General features: G+C 40.0%; 1 protein-coding gene across 2 annotated transcripts; it reads left to right on the forward strand.

The window, feature by feature from the left end:
* The first annotated feature begins 271 nt into the window (after window positions 1-271).
* Window positions 272-18,004, forward strand: ZNF558 (zinc finger protein 558). Of its 2 annotated transcripts, none has more exons than XM_005866722.2 (7): window positions 272-1,171; window positions 5,419-5,528; window positions 6,049-6,137; window positions 6,621-6,747; window positions 15,441-15,536; window positions 16,007-16,089; window positions 16,544-18,004. In XM_005866722.2, the coding sequence occupies exons 2-7, from the start codon at window positions 5,507-5,509 to the stop codon at window positions 17,324-17,326; spliced, it is 1,200 nt and encodes a 399-aa protein (XP_005866784.1). In that variant the 5' UTR covers window positions 272-1,171; window positions 5,419-5,506; the 3' UTR covers window positions 17,327-18,004. The 2 variants fall into 2 exon arrangements, with proteins under 2 accessions (XP_005866784.1, XP_014395569.1); XM_014540083.1 differs by having other exon boundaries at window positions 16,861-16,948.
* The last annotated feature ends 1,390 nt before the right edge of the window (window positions 18,005-19,394 follow it).

Consider the following 19,394-nt stretch of genomic DNA (forward strand, 5'->3'; position numbering starts at 1 on the left):
TTGGGGCTGGATGTTGCTAGTCATAGAACTAGAATAGAGTGAAGGTGTGGGAGTACATTTAAGAGAGCACTTTGGGCAGAGAGAACTGCATGAAAACAACCCCAAACGCAGGAGAGCCTGGGGTTCTCCATAAACTGGGAAGACAGGGATGGCTGAAGCCAAGACAACAACCTAGGGAAGGAGTGTGAGCCAGGCTGGACAGTTGGCAGGCAGGACCAGATCAGGCCTTACTTTGGACTCTTCTAAACCCAGTGAGCAGACACTGAAGAGGATGTGTGGTTAGCACTTGGTTTTTGCATGCCAGTTAAAATGGACTTCAGGATTAAGAATGAGGACTTAAGAGGGAAGATAGAAGGTGATAGGAAGAAGTTTAGGATTAAGATGGTTGTACCCCAGGCCTGGATAATGGCTGTGGAGGAGGAAAGAAGTAGAAAAAAAAAGAGACCTTAGAGTTTAGAACTAAGAGAATATTATGATGCTTCCATTCATGCATGCATTTGTCGGGTAGCACAGAGCATTTACTATGCTCCTAGCTCCTGTCCATGCAGACCTGCAGGCATCACCCTCTCCCAGGTCCATGTTTTCACCCCACTTTGCCACTCACAGGTCCGCTCCTCCACATCCGAAAGAAAGTCAGGCCTGGGTATATGTAGGACTCCTCTGTCCACCACGATGGCCGTTAGCCACGTGTCGCCATTTCAATTAAACCAATGAAAAATACAACTAAATACTCATTTTCTCAGTCCCAATGACCATATTTCAAGTGATCAGTAGCCACCTGTGGCTAGTGGCTGCCACACTGGGCAGAGCAGAATTAAAGAACATTTCTGTCACTGACAGTTCTGTTAGGCAACACTGGTGTGAAGAGGCCCTTTCTCTGTGACCTTCCCAGCACCAACATATCCAAGAGGAGGTAGGAGTCTCTGAATCTGTAACCTGAGCAGAGCTCCCTTCTGCCCTCACGTGAACTCCAACTGCCAAAAGACCTTGACGGGGGACTTGGGGTCTGAAAGTGTACCAGGAAACTTGTCAGCTTCCTCTCCTCTTGGGGCTCTGTGAGCTGGGTGGATCCTACCTCTTCTCTTTGTCCTCAGCTCCGTGACTGTGACTCTTCCTAACTACAAATTGGGTCCCTGGTGGGGAGAACGGAGCCATCCTCCACCTGCAGCAGGTAAGGAAATTCTGCCACAGTTGTGTGGGTCTGCTGGACTCACACCAAGGCTCAGGGAGGGTTTGATGTGAGAGGCTGTATTAGTTTCCTATAGCTGCTGTAAAATTATAAACTTTGTGGCTTAATGCATTGCAAATTTATTTTCCTGTGGTTCTGGAGGTCAGAAATCCTAAATGAGTTGGCAGGACTGCATTCCTTCTGGAGTCTGTAGGGGAGAATCCATTCCCTTGCCTTGATCTTCATATAGAGGCTGCCTGCATTCTTTCCTTGGCTTAATGCTTCTCTTTTCATCTTCAGAGCTAGCAGTGTAGCATCTTCCAGTCTCTATCTCTCTCTGACCTCTCTTTTCATCATCACATCTCTTTTGCAGATCCTGACCCTCCTGCTTCTCTTTTATAAGGACCCTTGTGATGACATTGGACCCACCTGGATAATTCAGGATCCTCTCCCCATCTCAAGATCTTTACCTTGATCACATCTGTAAAATTCTTTGCCTTATAAGGTAGCACATTCACAGGTTCTGCGAAGTGGACATCTTTGGAGCAGGAGTGTTAACCTGCCTATCATACAGGCCCAGGAGTCATCGACTCCCCACAACTCCTTTTCACCTGGCCCACACTCACTCTTAGTGTCTTATGTTCCCCTCTCTGTACACACTCACACCCTTTATTGCTTTCATCCTTTAGGTGCAGGGAGGATACACATAGAGACCTCAAGAAGCTAGTTTTATGGAATTACATTTTATTCTGTTACTACATTCTATATATGCTGCTTGGTATTTTGATTTTTTTTCACTTACATTTATTGAAGATAAGAATTTATCAATACATAGAAATTGTCTTTTTCTTTTTTTGGCTGCATGTTTCTTCATGATGTGGGTATCCCATAGTTTATTGAACTGATTCCCTATTGATGGTCATTTGTGTTGTTTCCAATCCTTTGATATTACGGTATAATAAGGCCACAGTGAATACTCGCGCTGTTCTGTGCTGATCTCAGCCTATTAATAACCAATGTTGAAATAGATCCCTAGAAGTTCCAGACCAGCCCTTGTGGTTCTGATTATGATTGCCCTTCACCAATAACTATGAGGAAACTGAAAAGATACAGGTTAGCAACTTACAAGACCTAGAAAGCACACCTTAGCCCACACAGGAATGTCATAGGTAGAGAGAGTTCATGGGCCTAGGGTTCTGCTTTTATTGGGATGTAGGGTGGGGGCCTAAGGTTCATGGGTTCACTCTTTATTGGTGAATTTAAAACATAAGAACAAGAATTTGAAGTGCAGGAAGAGAAAACAAACAGGTAGTCCAAATGGTCAGTAATTAAAATCAATCAAGATCTCTAAAATAAAGAGCCTCTGTATCGGAGGCAGCTGGCCTCTTTATGTAGCCCTGAGACTGCCAGATGTGTTTTTTAGAGACAGCTGTATTTGAACTGGATGCCTCTTTGAAATGGATGTTGTCTTGGAATCAAAGCTTAAGTCAGGCATTTGCATTACAAAAAAAGAAAAAAATGTCAGGGTTTACACTAAACTCACCCAGGTCTTTTAGTATGTGTGTTACCGTTGCAATAGATCCCTAGAAGTTCCATTGACAGTGAAAGAGTAAATGTTTTTGATTTTGCTTGACATTGACAAATTCCTTCCATAGGAGTTGTACCCCAGCAATGTATGAGAGTGCATTTCCATACAGCTTTGCCAATAAAAGAAGTGGCCCGCCATGTCTTTGTTGATCTGACTGATAAGAACTGGTATCAGTGTAGTTGCAGTCTACATCTCTGTGAATAAGATTTTTGGTGGTTCTACCAGTTGGATTGGTAGTGGTAGAAACAAATTATACTGTGTTGAGGAGTGAGTGGGACATGAGGAAATGAGACAGAGAGTGAAAACACTGAGAGGCAGAGATGGGGCAGTAACTGGAAAGAAAACTGCTATTAGACGTATTTCATTCTAAATACTGCATTGGGTTTAATGGTGAGTAGAGTGGGAGAGCTTGGAGGGAAGGGTAGACAAGAGGTCATCAATAGTGTACAGCTCCTAAGGGCAGGTGGGATGGGACACAACAAAGCTGTAGACTCTGGCCTTGTAAAGGGGAGACAGCTCCTGGTTTCTAACAGAAGAGCGGCAGGAAACGACGTTCAGATTGTCATTTTGACATCAGGAAGGTAGAGTCCTCTCATGATGATCACTTTGAGAAGTAGGATGTGGGGCCATCTGCTGAAGGTCAGGGTATATTCCTTACCTGTTGCTGAGAAGCTTAGTCACTTAAAATAATAGTAGTCATTTCCTGTCTCACAGTTTTTGTAGTTCAGGAATTCATCTTAGGTTCAAGGTTCTGGCTCAGGGACTTCGGTGATTTCTTTTTCTTTTTTTCTGAAGAATTCTTTTTTTTTAATACTCTATTTTTTTCTTTATTGATTAATGTATTACATATGTGTCCTTATCCCCCCCATTGCCCCCCAACCCCCTCTTTCGTGATTTCTTAGCCAGGTATCAGCTGAAACTGCAGTCATCTGAAGGCTTGACGGGTGCTGAAAGGTTCGCTTTCAAGGTGGTTCACGCACATGCTGGCATTTGTGCTGGCTGTTGGAGAGAGGCCTCAGTTCCTCTCCAAGTATCTCTCACGACAGGACCACGTGCGTGTCCTTGCAGCATGGCTCCCCCTTGAGCAGTAGTTTTCAACCTTCTGGCCCTTTAAATACAGTTCCTCATGTTGTGACCCAACCATAAAATTATTTTCGTTGCTACTTCATAACTGTAATGTTGCTACTGTTATGAATCGTAATGTAAATATCTGATATGCAGGATGGTCTTAGGCGACACCTGTGAAAGGGTCGTTCGACCGCCAAAGGGGTCGCGACCCACAGGTTGAGAACCACTGCTTAGAGTAACGTGCAAGAGACCAAGGTGGAAACTCCTGTGCCTTTTAGGACGCAGACTTAGAAGTCACCTCCACAGTATTTTATTAGTCACACAGCTCAGCCCTAGTTAAATGCAGGCGTGACTATCAGGAGGCTTGAATCATTAAGGCTATATAGGAAGCTGATTGCCATAGAGGGAAAAGGTGAGATTTAAAGAGATTAGAAAAGGTTTGATTAGTAGGAAGCTCCATTGACTTACAGGATTGTCCTGCAGGGTTGAGGGCTCTTTTCATGTTGGTGATCATGTTTGTCTAAAGGTGACAGTAGTTCAGTTCTCCTGCAGGCTGGTCTGCCCAAGTGCTGCCACAGAGCAGGCAGATGATTGGAATCATGTGGTCAGAGTTCTGCCGGAGCACTGTGAAGGTGGGGGATAGGGATAAGGAACTTTGTGGAAATGAGGGACATGGTAATCCAGGCTGGGTAAGCATGACATGAGGAGAGAAGGTGACTGATGGGTAGCAAGAAGGTAGGACAGTAGGTGGACTGAGTTCTTTATGTAGTAGAAGACACATGTAGTGAAAGGAAAAAATGAGTGAACAAAGTAAAAGTTTGGGAGGTTGTGTTCAGAGAGAGGGAAATTTCTGAACTGTTGTTCTGGATAGTGAAACAGTGTCAGGTGATGAGCAAGCCCAGGGTGGTGCCCATAGAAATGTGTGGCAAAGATGGAGTGAAGCAAACTCATAACACAGTGAGTCTGAGATCATCTGAGTGAGGTGGGACTGGAGGCTGAAAGAATAATGGAAGTCAGGTGCCCAAGTCTCAAGTGAATAGGGTTTGAAGGTGGGAATGTGATTGTGACAACCACATGGATGAGACTAAGTGAATCTGAGAATTTAAAAGGAGGTGGAGCAGCCCCTGGCTGGTGTGGCTCAGTTGGTTGGAGAGTTGTCCCGTGCACTGGAGGGTCACGGGTTTGATTCTTGGTCAGAGCACATACCCAGGTTTCGGGTTCTATCCCTAGTCAGAACGCATATGGAAGGCAACTGATCAATGTATCTGTCTCACATCCATGTTCCTCTCTGTCTCTCTTTTCCTCTCTCTCTGAAATAAAATTTAAAAAAGTATATTGCCTCGGGTGAGGATTAAAATAAGTAAATAATAAAATGGGGTGGAGCAGTAATGTACTGGTCTTACTATGCTGGACAGAAGACAAGTTTTGCCATCACACAGCCCTCGGTTTATCAGCTGCTAGACAAAATAAAGGCCCAATAGCAGACATTGCATTTTGAAGGAGAACATGATGGGCAGGCTAAGATAGATTTGTCCTCAGTAACCTAGAGAAAGAGAGAAGCTATGAATTTTTCGTATTATCTTATTTATTCCAGAGTGCATTGTGGGAGTAAGAAGAGAAGCTTCCTGGTTTTCCCAGTGCCCTGTTGTTTAGGAAAATTTACTGGCTCATAGGATCGTGTCATGGTTCTATTCCCCACCTCTGGTAAGTTGTGGGGTCCCAGCAGCTCTCAGAGGCCAGGTGTTAAAGGCCCCTGTACCACCGAGGAGGTAGGGGAGGGGCTGAGCAGGTGAGGCAGGAGTGGAGCTCAGAGGTCACTAGTACCTAATTAGGTTTTGGGTATTTGGGATTTCAGTAGTTTGTGTGACTGTGGAGATGTCACCTGTGTGGTAAATGTGCAGGAGCTTTTGAATTTTATCTCTAATTCTTTTTATAAACCTGATTAAATGACAATGATGTCCCTAGGATTTTCAAATTCCTCATCTGTGAAGCATGAATAATCTCTTCCTCAAGTGCAGTGCGACTCTTGAGCTCTGTTTTCTGGCCCTGGTGAGACAGGGCTCTGCTCTGGTTTTTTAATGAAAGGGTGTGTGTGTGTGTGTGTGTGTGTGTGTGTGTGTGTGTGTGTGTTTATTCACAGGTAGGAGGGGAGTTTGTGAGTGTTAGAGTATAGAGTACACCTGGATTCTTGTGACTTATTTATGACTCATTTCTACTTCTCCAGTTCAGTCTCCCCTGTACCCAACACCACCTCAAAAAGGATGCACAGAGGAGGAAGGGGTTGTTAATGGCTTCCTGACAAGCTGGTTACCGGTGAGTCATATGTTTCTTTTTCCAAATCATTATTTTTGGCCACAGTTGAACTTGTTATCTTCAATGACCTGAAGCCTCACAGCCAAACCAGATCTTTAGGCATCCAGGATCTCTGAGCATCTAATGGAGGGTGAGGGGCTGCCCAAACAAGGTCAGTATATGTCAGTATTTACTACATTGCAAAGTTTCCTGCAGGGTCACTCTCTCATTTTCTGCTGATGGTTTTTAAGGGGACACTAAGGAAAGACATGACTGTTTCCTAAACTCAAGCAATTGATGGTGGCCATTAGGAAATCATTCATATGTTTACCAAGTATTTCCGATTTCTGCAATGTTAAGCAAATTAGAGTAGAGCCCAGAACTCTGATATACAAAATACACCTTCTGCTTTGAATTCCCGGTCCCCACTCTTGCCATCTTGGCCCTTTCCCTATATAACGTCAGTGGTCCTTGGCTAAGCCATAATGTTTTCAATGACTTTAGGACATGGTGACCTTCAAGGATGTGGCCATAGAGTTTACCCAAGAAGAGTGGGCATTGCTGGACCCTTCTCAAAAAACACTGTACAAAGATGTGATGCTGGAGAACTGCAGGAACCTGGCATCGCTTGGTAAGCCTGACACCATTCCTGCATTTATTTCTTAACTCAAGCAACAAGTCTTTCCTTTTTTTTTAAATTGAGGCAACATTCATATAACATAAAATTTACTATCATAACCATTTTAAAGTATACAATTCAGTGGCTTTGATGTATTCACAGTGTTGTGCAGCCATCAGCATTAATTGTCTTCACCACTAAAAGAAACTCACACCCATTAAGTGCCAATACTCATTACATTCCCCATTCCCAACTGCTGGCAGCCACTAATTTGCTTTCTGTCTCTATGAATTTGCCTATTTTAGAACATTTTATATCATCGGATCATAAAATATGTGATCTTTGTGTCTGGCTTCTTTCACACAGTATAATGTATAAAGGTTTGGCTGTGTTATAGTATGTATCTCAGTTATTTATGCCTTTGTATGAGTGAATAATATTTCATTTTGTGGGTATACAGTTTTTTGTTTATCCATTCAATGGTTGATAAACATTTGGGTTGTTTCCACATAATGGGCTGTTATAAATAATACTGCTATGCATTTTTGTATACAAGTTTTTATTTAAACCTATGTTTTCACGTCTCTTGGGTATATATCTAGGAATGGAATGCTGGGTCATATATTACTATGTTTAGCTTACTAAGAAACAGCCAAACTGTTTCTCCAGCATCTGTAGCAATATAGGAGTTCAGATTTCTCCACATCTTCCCCAACATTTGTTTTTGTTTTGTTATTATAGCCATTCATTTATTATAGTATGAAGTGGCATCTTGTTTTGATTTGCATTTTGTCCTAACTGATGACCTTGAACATTTTTCCGTCTCCTTGTTAACTATTTGTATATCTTCTTTGAAGAAATGTTGTATTCAAGTCCTTTTAAATTTGGTTATTTATCTTTTTGTTCTTGGGTTGTAAAAGTTCATTACATATCCTGAATACTATACCCTTATTCAGAATATGATTTGCAAATAATTTCTCCCCTTCTGTGGTGTCTTTCCATTTTCTTCTTTTAATTTAATTTTTTAAATTTAAGTATAGTTGGCATGTAATATTATATTGCTTATATTAGTTTTAGGGCACAGTATAATGATTTGATATTTCTATACCTTACAGTGTGATCACCCCACTAATTCTAGTAATAATCTGTCACCGTACAAACATATCACAATATTATTGGCTGTATTCTCCTTTTTCATCCATCCTCCCAACCCCCTCCCTTCTGGCAACCATCCCTTTGGTTTATGTTTCTGTGAGTCTGTTTTTGTTTTGTTTTGTTTGTTCCTTTGTTTTTGAAATTCCATGTAGAAGTGTAACAAAGTGGTATTTGCCTTTCTCTGCCTGACTTATTTCATTTAGCATAATATCCTCTAGAGCAGTGGTTCTCAACCTTCTGGCCCTTTAAATACAGTTCCTCATGTTGTAACCCAACCATACAATTATTTTCGTTGCTACTTCATAACTGTAATGTTGCTACTGTTATGAATCGTAATGTAAATATCTGATATGCAGGATGGTCTTAGGCGACCCCTGTGAAAGGGTCGTTCGACCACCAAAGGGATCGCAACCCACAGGTTGAGAACTGCTGCTCTAGAGTCATCCATGTTGTCACAAATGGCAAGATTTCATTCTTTTTTATTGCTGCGTAATATTCCATTGTATATATGCACCTCATTTTTGTTATCCATTCATCTGTTGATGGACGCCTAGGTTGCTTCCATATCGTGACTATTGTAAATAATGCAGCAGTGGGCACAGGGATACATGTATCTTTTCAAATTAGTGTTTTTGGTTTCTTTGGGTAAATACCCAGAAGTGGAATTGCTGGGTTGTATATCTATTTTTAGATTTTTGAGGATTCTTCATACTATTTTCCATAGGGGCTGCATCAGTTTGCTGTCCCAGCAAGTGCACAAAAGGGTCCAGGACTTTTGTTTGTTGGGAGTATTTTTATTACTGCTTTGATCTCATTAGCTGTAATCAGTCTGCTCAGATTTTCTGTTTCTTTTGATTCAGTTTTAGAAGATTAGTATACTAGAGGCCCAGTGCATGAAGTTCGTGCACGGGTAGGGTCCCTAGGCCTGGCTGACGATCAGGGCTGTTCGGGGCCTTCCTTCCCTGACTGCTGGCTGCCAGCCAGGTGCTTCCTTCCCCAGCTGCGGGCTGCCGTCCAGGGCCCTCCTTCCTTCCGCACCATCCCCTCGTGGTCAGTGCATGTCATTGCGAATGATCAAACTCCCAGTCGAACTCCCAAGGGGACACTTTGCATATTAGCCTTTTATATATATGGATGGGATGATGCTTCAACCACCTGAGCCACTTGGCCAGGGCTTTAAGTTAATTTTTACATGGTTTGGAGGAAGTGTCAACTCCACTGTTTTTGCAAAAGTTGCCCCAAAACTTTTGAAGAAGAGACTATTCTTTTCCTCATTGTAGTTTTTCACACCCTTGTCAAAAATTATTTGACCATAGTCATATGAGTTTTTGTACACTCAGTTCTATTCCATTGATATATATGTCTGTCCTTGTGCTAGTACCTCCTGTCTTCATGACCATTTCTTTGTAATGTAAACTAAGTTTTGATATCAGGAAGCATGAGTCTTTTTTCTTTTTCAAAACTGTTTTGTCTGTTAAGGATCCCTTGCAATTTCATATAAATTTTAAGATCAGCTTGTCCATTTTTGCAAAAAAAAAAAAAGCTGTTGGAATTTTTATAGTGATTACATTGAATCTGTAGATCGCTGTAATTGGGTTAGTATTGTCATCTTAACAATATTAAGTTTTCCAATTACATATCCTTTTATTATTCATCTGTAATAAGATTCTATTATGGTCAGATAAGATACTTTGTATGATTTCTGTGTTATTGTTTATTCAGACTTGTTTTGTGTCCTAACATATGGTCTCTTCTGAAGAATGTTCCATATACACTTGAGATGAATATGTATTCTGTTGTTGGATGGATTGTTTTATATGTCTACTAGAGGCCCAGTGCATGAAATTCGTGCACTTGGGGTGGGGGTGTCCCTCAGCCCGGCCTGCACCCTCTCGCAGTCTGGGACCCTTCCGGGGATGAGCACCTGCTGGCTTAGGTCTGTTCCCCAAGGGATTTGGACTAAGCTGGCAATCAGACATCCCTCTGGCAGCCGGGGAGGTGGGAGTGCCTGACCACCAGGGGGCAGCTCCTGTGTTGAGGGTCTGCCCCTGGTGGTCAGTGCATGTCATAGTGACCAGTCATTCTGCCGTTCGGTCGATTTGCATATCAGCCTTTGATTATATAGGATTAGGTGTGGTTAGTGTATAGGATTGGCTAAGTCCTCTGTTTCCTTGTTGGTCTTCTAACTAGTTTCTGCCTATTATTCAATGTGGTATGTTGAAGTCTGCAACTATTACTGTAGTCTTTATTTCTCCCTTCAGTTCTGTCAATTTTGAATTTATATATTTTTGAACTCTGTTGTTAGGTACATATATGTTTCTATTATACTTTCTTGATGAAGTTACCTTTTTATTATTAAGTAATATCTTTCTTTGTGTCTTATAGCAATTTTTGTCTTAAAGTCTATTTTGCCTGAAATTAATATAGCTACACAATCTCTCTTTTATCTGCTGTTTTCATGGAATAAATTTTCCCAGCAGTTGACTTTCAACCAAGTAATGTCTTTAGATGTAAAGTGAGTGTCCTATAGATAGCATATAATTGGATGATTGTTTTGTCCACTCTGCCAAAATCTGCCTTTTAGTTGGACACAGATTAATCCATTTACATGTAGGATAATCCTATATAATAAAAGTGTAATATTCTAAGTGTCCGACCAGTTGCTATGATACACACTGACCACAAGGGGGAAGACGTTCTGACCAGTAGGTTAGCTTGCTGCTGAGATCCAGCTGATGGGCACTGGGCAAGAGGGCCCCAATTACCGGCCAGGTTAAGGGACCCCACCTGTGCACAAATTCGTGCACTGGGCCTGTAGTTACTGATGAAGAAGAACCTGTTTATGCCATTTTGTTATTTGTGTTCTATTTGTTCCTCAATTCCTTCATTATTATTTACTTTTTGTGTTCTATATTTTCTAGTGGGCCATTTTAATTCCCTGCTCATTTTTTGTTCAGTTTAGTTTTATTTTTTTATTGAATTTATTGGGGTGACATTGGTATTTTTTTTTAGTTATTTTTTAGTGGCTGTCCTGGGGATTATAATTAACATTTTAATTTATAATTATTTTGATTTAATACCAACTTTGTTCAATAGCATACCAAAGTTTTGTTCCTATATAGCTATACCGTGCACACCCCCTCCCTCACTTTATAATGCTTTATCACCCCTTATATATTATACATCGTGTGGCTATTAACATAGATTTACAATTATTGGTTTAAGCATTTCTCTCTCTTTTTTTTAATCCTGACTCCTGACCCAAGGATATTTGGTTTTTAGAGTGAGTGGAAGGGGAAGAGACAGAAAGAGAGAGAAACATCGATGTGAGAGAGACACATCAATTGGTTACCTCTTGCATGCTCCCCAACCAGGGCCTGGGCCAGAGAGGTACATGCCCTTGACTGGAATCGAACCCAGGACCCTTCAGTCCACAGGCCAACACTCTATCCACTGAGCCAAACTGGCTAGGGCATCATTTCTCTTTTAAGTCATATAGGAAAAAAGAGTTACAGAACAGAAATGAAGGCGTTATAAACCCCCCTCCCCCCAAAAAAACAATTGTCATTGACAATTATATTTACCTATGTATTTTCCTTATCAGTGTTGTTTATTTCTTTTTGTGGATTTTAGTTCATATTCATTGTCCTTTTATTTCAGTCTGAAAGAGTCCCATTAGCATTTCTTGTAAAGTAGATACATTACTGCTGGGAGTGATCTCTGTCTCTTTCAGTTTAACCTATCTGGGGTTTTTCAATCTTGGTAGTGTATATTTATGTTTTTTCATCAAGTTTGATTAAGTCTTTAGCCATTATCTCTTCAAATATTCTTTTCTACTTCATTCTCTTCTCTACTTAAGGAACCTCCATTATGTGTATGTTGATATGTTTGATGGTATCCCACAGGTCATTTAGGCTCTGTTCATTTTTTTTTTTCTATTTTTCAGAGTAGGTGATATACTGTAAATTTTCCTATTTTGTGGTCATTCATTCTTTAGTCTGCCCGCTGTTGAACTCCTCTTCTTAATGTTTTGTTTGTGTTATTGTACTTTTCAACTGCAAAATATCTATGTAGTTTTTTAAAATATTTTCTGTCTTTAACATGTTTTCTACTTGATCAGTATTTGTTCTTATTGTTTCCTTTAGTTCTTTGTACATGGTTTCATTTAGGTCTTTAAGCATATTTAAAATAGGTGTTTTAAATTCTTTATCTAGCCCTGGCCGGTATGGCTCAGTTGCTTGAGCATCATCCTGTGCACCAAAAGGTCTGGTTTGATTCCAGTCAGGGCACATACCCAGGTTATGGGAGTCAACCAAGCAATGTTTCTCTCACACATTGATACTTCTCTCTCCTGCCTGCCCTCCCTTCCTCCCTCTCCTTTCCTCTCTCTCTAAAATCAATAAAGTATATTTTTAAAAATTCTCTATCTACTAAGCTTAATGTTTAGGTTTCCTCAGGGACCGTTTCTATATTTTTTCCTATAATGGGCCATAAATTTATTTCTTTGCCTGCCTCATAATTTTACTGGCTGAAAATTGGACATTTGGGATACTATCATATGGCAATTCTAGAATCAGCTTTTTCTCATCCCCAGGGTTTGTTTTTGCTGTATGTTTAGTGATGTTTCTGAACTAATATGGTAATGTCTGTATTTGTTGTGTGTGGCTACTGAAGACTCTGCTATGTTGAAAACTTGTATACCTGGAACATAAACAAACAAATGTCTCCTAGTCTCTGCAGATGGGCTCTGAGTATATAATGGGGTTTACACTCGCCATAGCCTTCACAGCCTGCTTATGAATAAAATCTAAAAGTCAGCCAAAGCTGAGGACTTAGTGCTTTTTCAGGTCTTTTCTGAGCATGTGCCCACCCCGAGTATGCACGGGGCTACCAGATCAAAAGTGTCAATGTCAAAAATGGCCAAAACTTGTAAAGAATTTTTATAAGAGTTCATTTGAGCAAAACTGATGACAATTACCAGGAACCAAAATCTCAAATGCTCTGGAGAATAGCAGTTTTTCAGTTTCTTTTATGCATTTGAAATTAAGGAGGGAACACAAGGAAGAGTACAGGAAAATGGAAGCAGGCAAGGTGTAGGTCAGATTACAGGATGGTTAAGATTATGCGCTTTCTTTAGGGTGGTCATGCCTTCGGGGAGTAAGCTGTGTTAATTTAGATCAGTAGTTCTCAACCTGTGGGTCGCGACCCCTTTGGGGGTCGAACGACCCTTTCACAGGGGTCGCCTAAATACATCCTGCATATCAGATATGTACATTATGATTCATAACAGTAGCAAAATTACAGTTATGAAGTAGCAACAAAAATAATTTTATGGTTGGGGGTTATCACAACATGAGGAACTGTATTAAAGGGTCGTGGCATTAGGAAGGTTGAGAACCACTGATTTAGATGCTCAAGACCAATGGGTAGGGCTTGCTTAAAAACCTCTCACTAAAGAAGTTATGTTAAAAAAAAAAAGAAGTTATGTTGTGCCCTGGCTAGTGTTGCTTAGTTGGTTGGGCATTGTCCCGTGCACCAGGGGGTTCTCAGTTCTATTTCTGGTCAAAGGCATCTACGCTCAGGTTGTGGGCTTGATCCCAGTAGGGGTCATCATGCAGGAGGCAGCCAATTGATGTTGCACTCTCACATCGACATTTCTCTCCTCCCTTCCTCTCGCTAAAAATCAATAAACTATTCTAAAAAACAAAGTTGTGTTGTATGACTACCCACCATGACCTGTCCAATTAGGAATTTGTGATCTATTTTTTAAAATATAGAAACATCAATGATAAGAAAATTGTTGATAGGCTGCCTCCTGCATGCCCCCTATGGGGGATTGAGCCCGCAACCGGGCATGTGCCCGCCCTTGACCAGAATCGAACCCAAGACCCTTCAGTCCTCAGGCTGACGCTCTATCCACTGAGCCAAACCAGCTAGGGCAGGAATTTATTATTTATTACAGCACCCTTTTTTCAACTACAAAAGGAATATGAAAGAGCCTTTTAAAAAATTCCCCAAAACATATTGCTCCACACTTTTCCTCCCAAGTTTTCGGTCAGTCTTCTGTTTTCTTCTAGTTTTCCCTCACTTCAGGTGGTGGTGGCTGATATATTTGCCTTTAAATGTCTTTAGCATAGCTCAGCCCTTGGAGAGTTTGGGATTAGATAAATGAAGGCAAGCCCTTTGAGCCAAACCTTCAAAAAGGTCTAAACAAACAATCACAGTTCCTTGAGATAATGGTCCATTCTGCTCCCTCCAATATTAGGAATGTGGGCTGTTGTCTTCAAGGTCACAGCCAAAGCATGAAATAGAGAATTAATCAAGGATCGGTTAAAATGTCAGCTGTATTTTTCCCTTGATTAAGCATTTTCCGCCGAAACCGGTTTGGCTCAGTGGATAGAGCGTCAGCCTGCCGACTGAGAGGTCCCAGGTTCGATTCCGGTCAAGGGCATGTACCTGGGTTGCGGGCACATCCCCAGTAGGAGATGTGCAGGAGGCAGCTGATCGATGTTTCTCTCTCATCAATGTTTCTAACTCTCTATCTCTCTCCCTTCCTCTCTGTAAAAAATCAATAAAATATATTTTTTTTAAAAAAGCATTTTCCCAGTTGCTATAATCTTTTCATAAGTCTGCAGAATTCTAATAAAGTTAACTCTTAAAAGTTTTTGCCCGTTTATTCATTGCTTTTGTATAGGGATGGGCTTTTGGAGTTTAGTATTTCTTGTTTCCAATGTCATGACTTCTCACTAGAATTTCTTACACACTTCTGTGTTCCTGGGTCTGTGCTAGGTTTAGGAGTACAGTGATGAATGAGACAAACATGTTCTCCACCCTCACAGAGCTTTGTGACTGATGCCTACCCTATGAACTGAGTATATGTTTCTTACCCGGACTTTATATCTCCATGGTTAAAAGCTTTAGAGCTTCTGATGTAATTTAGACTTTGACATGGGCTTTGGGACTATAGTTGACCCTTGAATAACAGGTTTGAACTGTATGGGTCCATTTATACATAGGTATACATGGATTTTTTTCAATAATTATACAGTTGATCCATCATACCCCAGGCTTCACATTTGAAGATTAAGCCAACCACCAATCAAAAACAGTATTTTTGATCCATGGGTTGGGAATCTGTGAATGTAGAAAGCCAACTGTATGCCTTGTTCTATGCCATTTTATATAAAGGACTTGAGCATCTGTGGATTTTGGTATCCACAGGAGGTCCAATCTCCCACGGATACCAAGGGACAACTAAAGTTTTGGGGGAATCGAATTAAATGCAGAGTTTTGACTGTGCAGGTAGTCAGTACCCCTAATTCCCTCATTCAAGGGTCAACCCCTAGATATTTATGCCCTGTCACCTAGATATTGAATAAGGATACTTATATTTTTGTTCCTTGGGAGTTATAGTATTCATTAGAATTTAGGTACAATTATTCCACTACTCTAAAAGTCTCACTTGGCCTCTAGAATTGTTGGCTTCAGTTTCATGGAGTTGCTTGTCACCTGCACAGTCCCCCTTCAACATGTCTTTTCTCCATAATTAGGGTATCATGTTGATAAACTCAGCCTGATCTCTCAGTTGGAGCAAGAAGACAAGGTGATGACAGAGGAAAGAGGAATTCTCCCAGGCATTTGTTCAGGTGAGCACCAAGGGGATATGACTCTTTGTGAGGAATAGCTGTGGCCAGTGATTTGGGACATGGAAGTATTACATTAAGAAATATCAGAGAACTTTGTAAAATGTCCCTTTTTTTCTGATGGAGATGGCCAAGAACATTTGGTATGAGCATTTTTTCCCTTTTAACTTGCTGTTCAGCATCTTATACTTTACTTTGGACTCAGAGGCTTTTGTCTCCCCTTGTTTTTGTTTTAAGTCTTTTTTAACTTTTTGTCCAATTTCTTTCTACTTTACATCCCTGATAATTCCTTCTTTTATAAATCTGACAAATCTTAATCCTTCTAGAATCCTTTAAAACCTACAATTTGCATACTCATCCCTTTCACTGCAAATCTCCTAAAAAACCCTAATCTCTCAGTCTACCTTTACTCATGTGCATACTTTACTATTTCTTTTCTCTACCAACTTAAATTCCTTTTCAATTTGTTTCAGATGTGGAGACTATACTTAAAGCCAAATGGTTAACACCTAAGAAGCATGTTTTTAGGAAAAAACGTTCTAATGGTGTAAAAGCGGTAAGACTAACATGGTGATTCTTGGTTTTTCACAGTAGAAGAATTCTCTAAGTTAGAACAGCCACAAGATAAAAAGGAGTATCATTTACACAAGATAAAATGGTATCTCTGAAGAGATAATGTGGAAAAATTGTGAATTTGGAGAAAATTATAAGTTAGCTTCAAACTAGTTTTTTCACTGAGAGTTTCCAGAAGTAAATTATTTCCTTAAATGTGACTAAGATATTGTCTGTTGAATTATAAAGTGGTCTTAAATTTATCAAAAAATGCTCTTGTATCGTAAGGACTTGTATCTTTAACTTCTAAGAGCTCAAACTGGGCAGATGTCTTATACAAGCACTGAAAATAGTGAAAACATCAATTATATTAATTAGCATAATTCCTGGGAGAATTTGTATGACAACACTGAATATTAAAAATATTATGAATTATAGTTATTTATCTCTATCAACAGGAAAGAAATCATGTTGGAATGAAACTTAATGAATGTAATCAGTGTTTTAAAGTCTTCAGCACAAAATCTAACCTTACTCAGCACAAGAGAATTCATACTGGAGAAAAACCCTATGACTGTAATCAGTGTGGAAAATCTTTCAGCAGTAGATCTTACCTTACTATTCATAAGAGAATACATAATGGGGAGAAACCTTATGAATGCAATGACTGTGGGAAAGCCTTCAACGATCCCTCATCCCTTAGACTGCATGTAAGAATTCACACTGGAGAAAAACCTTATGAATGTAACCAGTGTTTTCATGTTTTCCGTACTAGTTGTAACCTCAAAAGCCACAAGAGAATTCATACGAGAGAGAATCATCATGAATGTAATCTGTGTGGAAAGGCCTTCAGCACGAGGTCCTCTCTTACTGGGCACAATAGTATCCATACAGGGGAGAAGCCTTATGAGTGCCATGATTGTGGGAAAACCTTCAGAAAGAGCTCCTATCTGACACAGCATATGAGAACTCATACTGGAGAAAAACCCTATATGTGTAATCAGTGTGGCAAATCCTTCAGCAGTAGCTTTTCTCTTACTGTGCACAAAAGAATTCATACTGGAGAGAAACCCTATGAATGCAGTAACTGTGGAAAAGCTTTTAATAATCTCTCAGCTGTTAAGAAACATGTGAGAACTCACACTGGGGAAAAACCCTATGAATGTAACCATTGTGGAAAGTCTTTCACCACTAATTCTTACCTTTCTGTGCATAAGAAAATACATAATAGGTGGATTTGAATACAATAACTGGGAAAGCATTCACTGATTTTTTAATCCCTCAGACAACTTGTGGTAATTCCTGCCAGGTGTTAGTTACCTGTTGCTGCCTAGCCAATTTCCCTCCAGAACAGTGGCTTCAAGCAACAAACACTTATTATCTCACAATTTCTGAAAGTCAGAAGTTCATAGACGGCTTAATTTTGTAGTTCTGGCTCAGTGTCTCTCATGAGGGTGTAGTCAAGATTGTCATCAGAAGCTACAATCATCTGTATTTTTACTGAAGAGTCTTTTCTAAAATGGCTGACTCACATGCCTGGAAAGTTAGTGTTGGATGTTGCCAGGGAACCTTCATTTCCTCACCATGTGGGATTTTCTGTGGGCCTGAGCATTTTTGTGTAGCATCAGGTTCCCTCCAAAGCATTTAATCTGAGGGAGAGCTAATGCCGAAGCCATGTTGTCTTTTATAATCTAGCCTTGGAAGGGCATGTTATCACTTCCATATTGTATTGGACACACAGACCAATCCTGATACAATGTGGAAGAAGACTACACAAGGAGTGTATACCAGGAGAGAGATCCTTGGGAAACATCTGCGAAGGTTGTCATGAAATCAGTGAAGAAAGGCCTTCAGCTTTCCATCGATTTGATATGAAGTATCATTGAGCAACTCTCAGGTTAATTCACTCTGGAGAAAAACCTTATGAGTACAATCTTTGTGGAAAGCTTTCAGCTCAAACTCACCTTAATGTGCCCAGTACACGTGATAAATCAGTACAGAGAAATACTCATATAAGGAATGTGAAAACCCCACTGCACAAACATTCACATTACTGAGCAAACGATGGTGAGGTACTCTGAATGCAACAGGAAAGCCTTAATGTTCTCTCAGTTTTTTGTTTTGTTTTGTTTTTGTTTTTTCTCTCAGTTTTTGAGAGATGTGAGATTACATTTAACAGGACTTTCTGGGGAGAAAGTCCTGTTAAATGTAATCAATACTGGAAAGTCTTCCATTTTTCCCATTCTTAGGAAACTGAGAACTCACTGCACAGAATATAAAGATTGAGGGAATGCCTTTAATGATAGCTTTTACATTAGGAAAAATATTAAATACTCCTTGGATGAAAAACCTGTCAGTGTATTAATTTTGGAAGATCTTTCCATGATTCCTCTTTGTTGACTTGTAAGGATTCACAGTAGAGGGAGACCCTAGGAATGTAATCGGTACAAGGGTGGCTCAGCCTCATCTCTTCACTGAGTAGCCACAAAATAATTTAAACGGAATGGAAAATGTAAACCTTAAGAGTGTGGTATATTACCTTTAACAGTGTCTAATCCTTAGGTTGGTCCATTATTTATTTATTTTCAGTTGTTATGTTTTAGTATAAACATTTATGTCAATAGCTATACCCTAAAATAAACCTGAAGTTTTATTCCATAGTTTGGTATATAATATTTACTCTTTGAAGATATCAATACATGACAAAGGTATGTCTGAATATCTCCTGAGTGATTTCATTTATCATAATGAAACATTATATGTGCTATATACTTTTCTTCTCACTTAATGGCATTTTTGTCAAGTGGAGTTTATGATGTTGATTCTTTTTTATATTTATATCCTAATATAGCAGTTACTTTTAGCTTCTTTTCCAATGCCCATTCTCCCCTACTTACTCACTTAAAGAAATATTTTGTTTAAGTTGTCAGGCAGTATTGAAAATACTCAGTATGTAAAGCTTTCCTGAAGCCCAAGGATGTGTTGACCTCCTCTGCTGGCCATAAGTAGGTAGAAGTCACTGGGTGGAACATCATCTGGCTTGTTTGCCTCACTATATTCTATTCACCTTTATTTTTCCTTGAAAGTGGGCTCAAAGCCTAGAATTGGAAAAGCTATATTTTGATTATGATGATTTAAAAAATCACAATGATATGGGCTCCCCAGAAACTTCTGATTGGCTGTATCAACTCTAGATTGCTTGTTCTTAGGCTTCTCCTTAAATTATTAAAAGTAACCTCTGAGTGATTAGAGCCCAAGTGATTTTGGGGATTTAGTTTTGAGGAGGTGTGTTAATATCCAGCTGAATGC

This window comes from Myotis brandtii, unplaced genomic scaffold, assembly GCF_000412655.1.
Source record: "Myotis brandtii unplaced genomic scaffold, ASM41265v1 scaffold236, whole genome shotgun sequence".
Classification (NCBI taxonomy): Eukaryota; Metazoa; Chordata; class Mammalia; order Chiroptera; family Vespertilionidae; genus Myotis; species Myotis brandtii.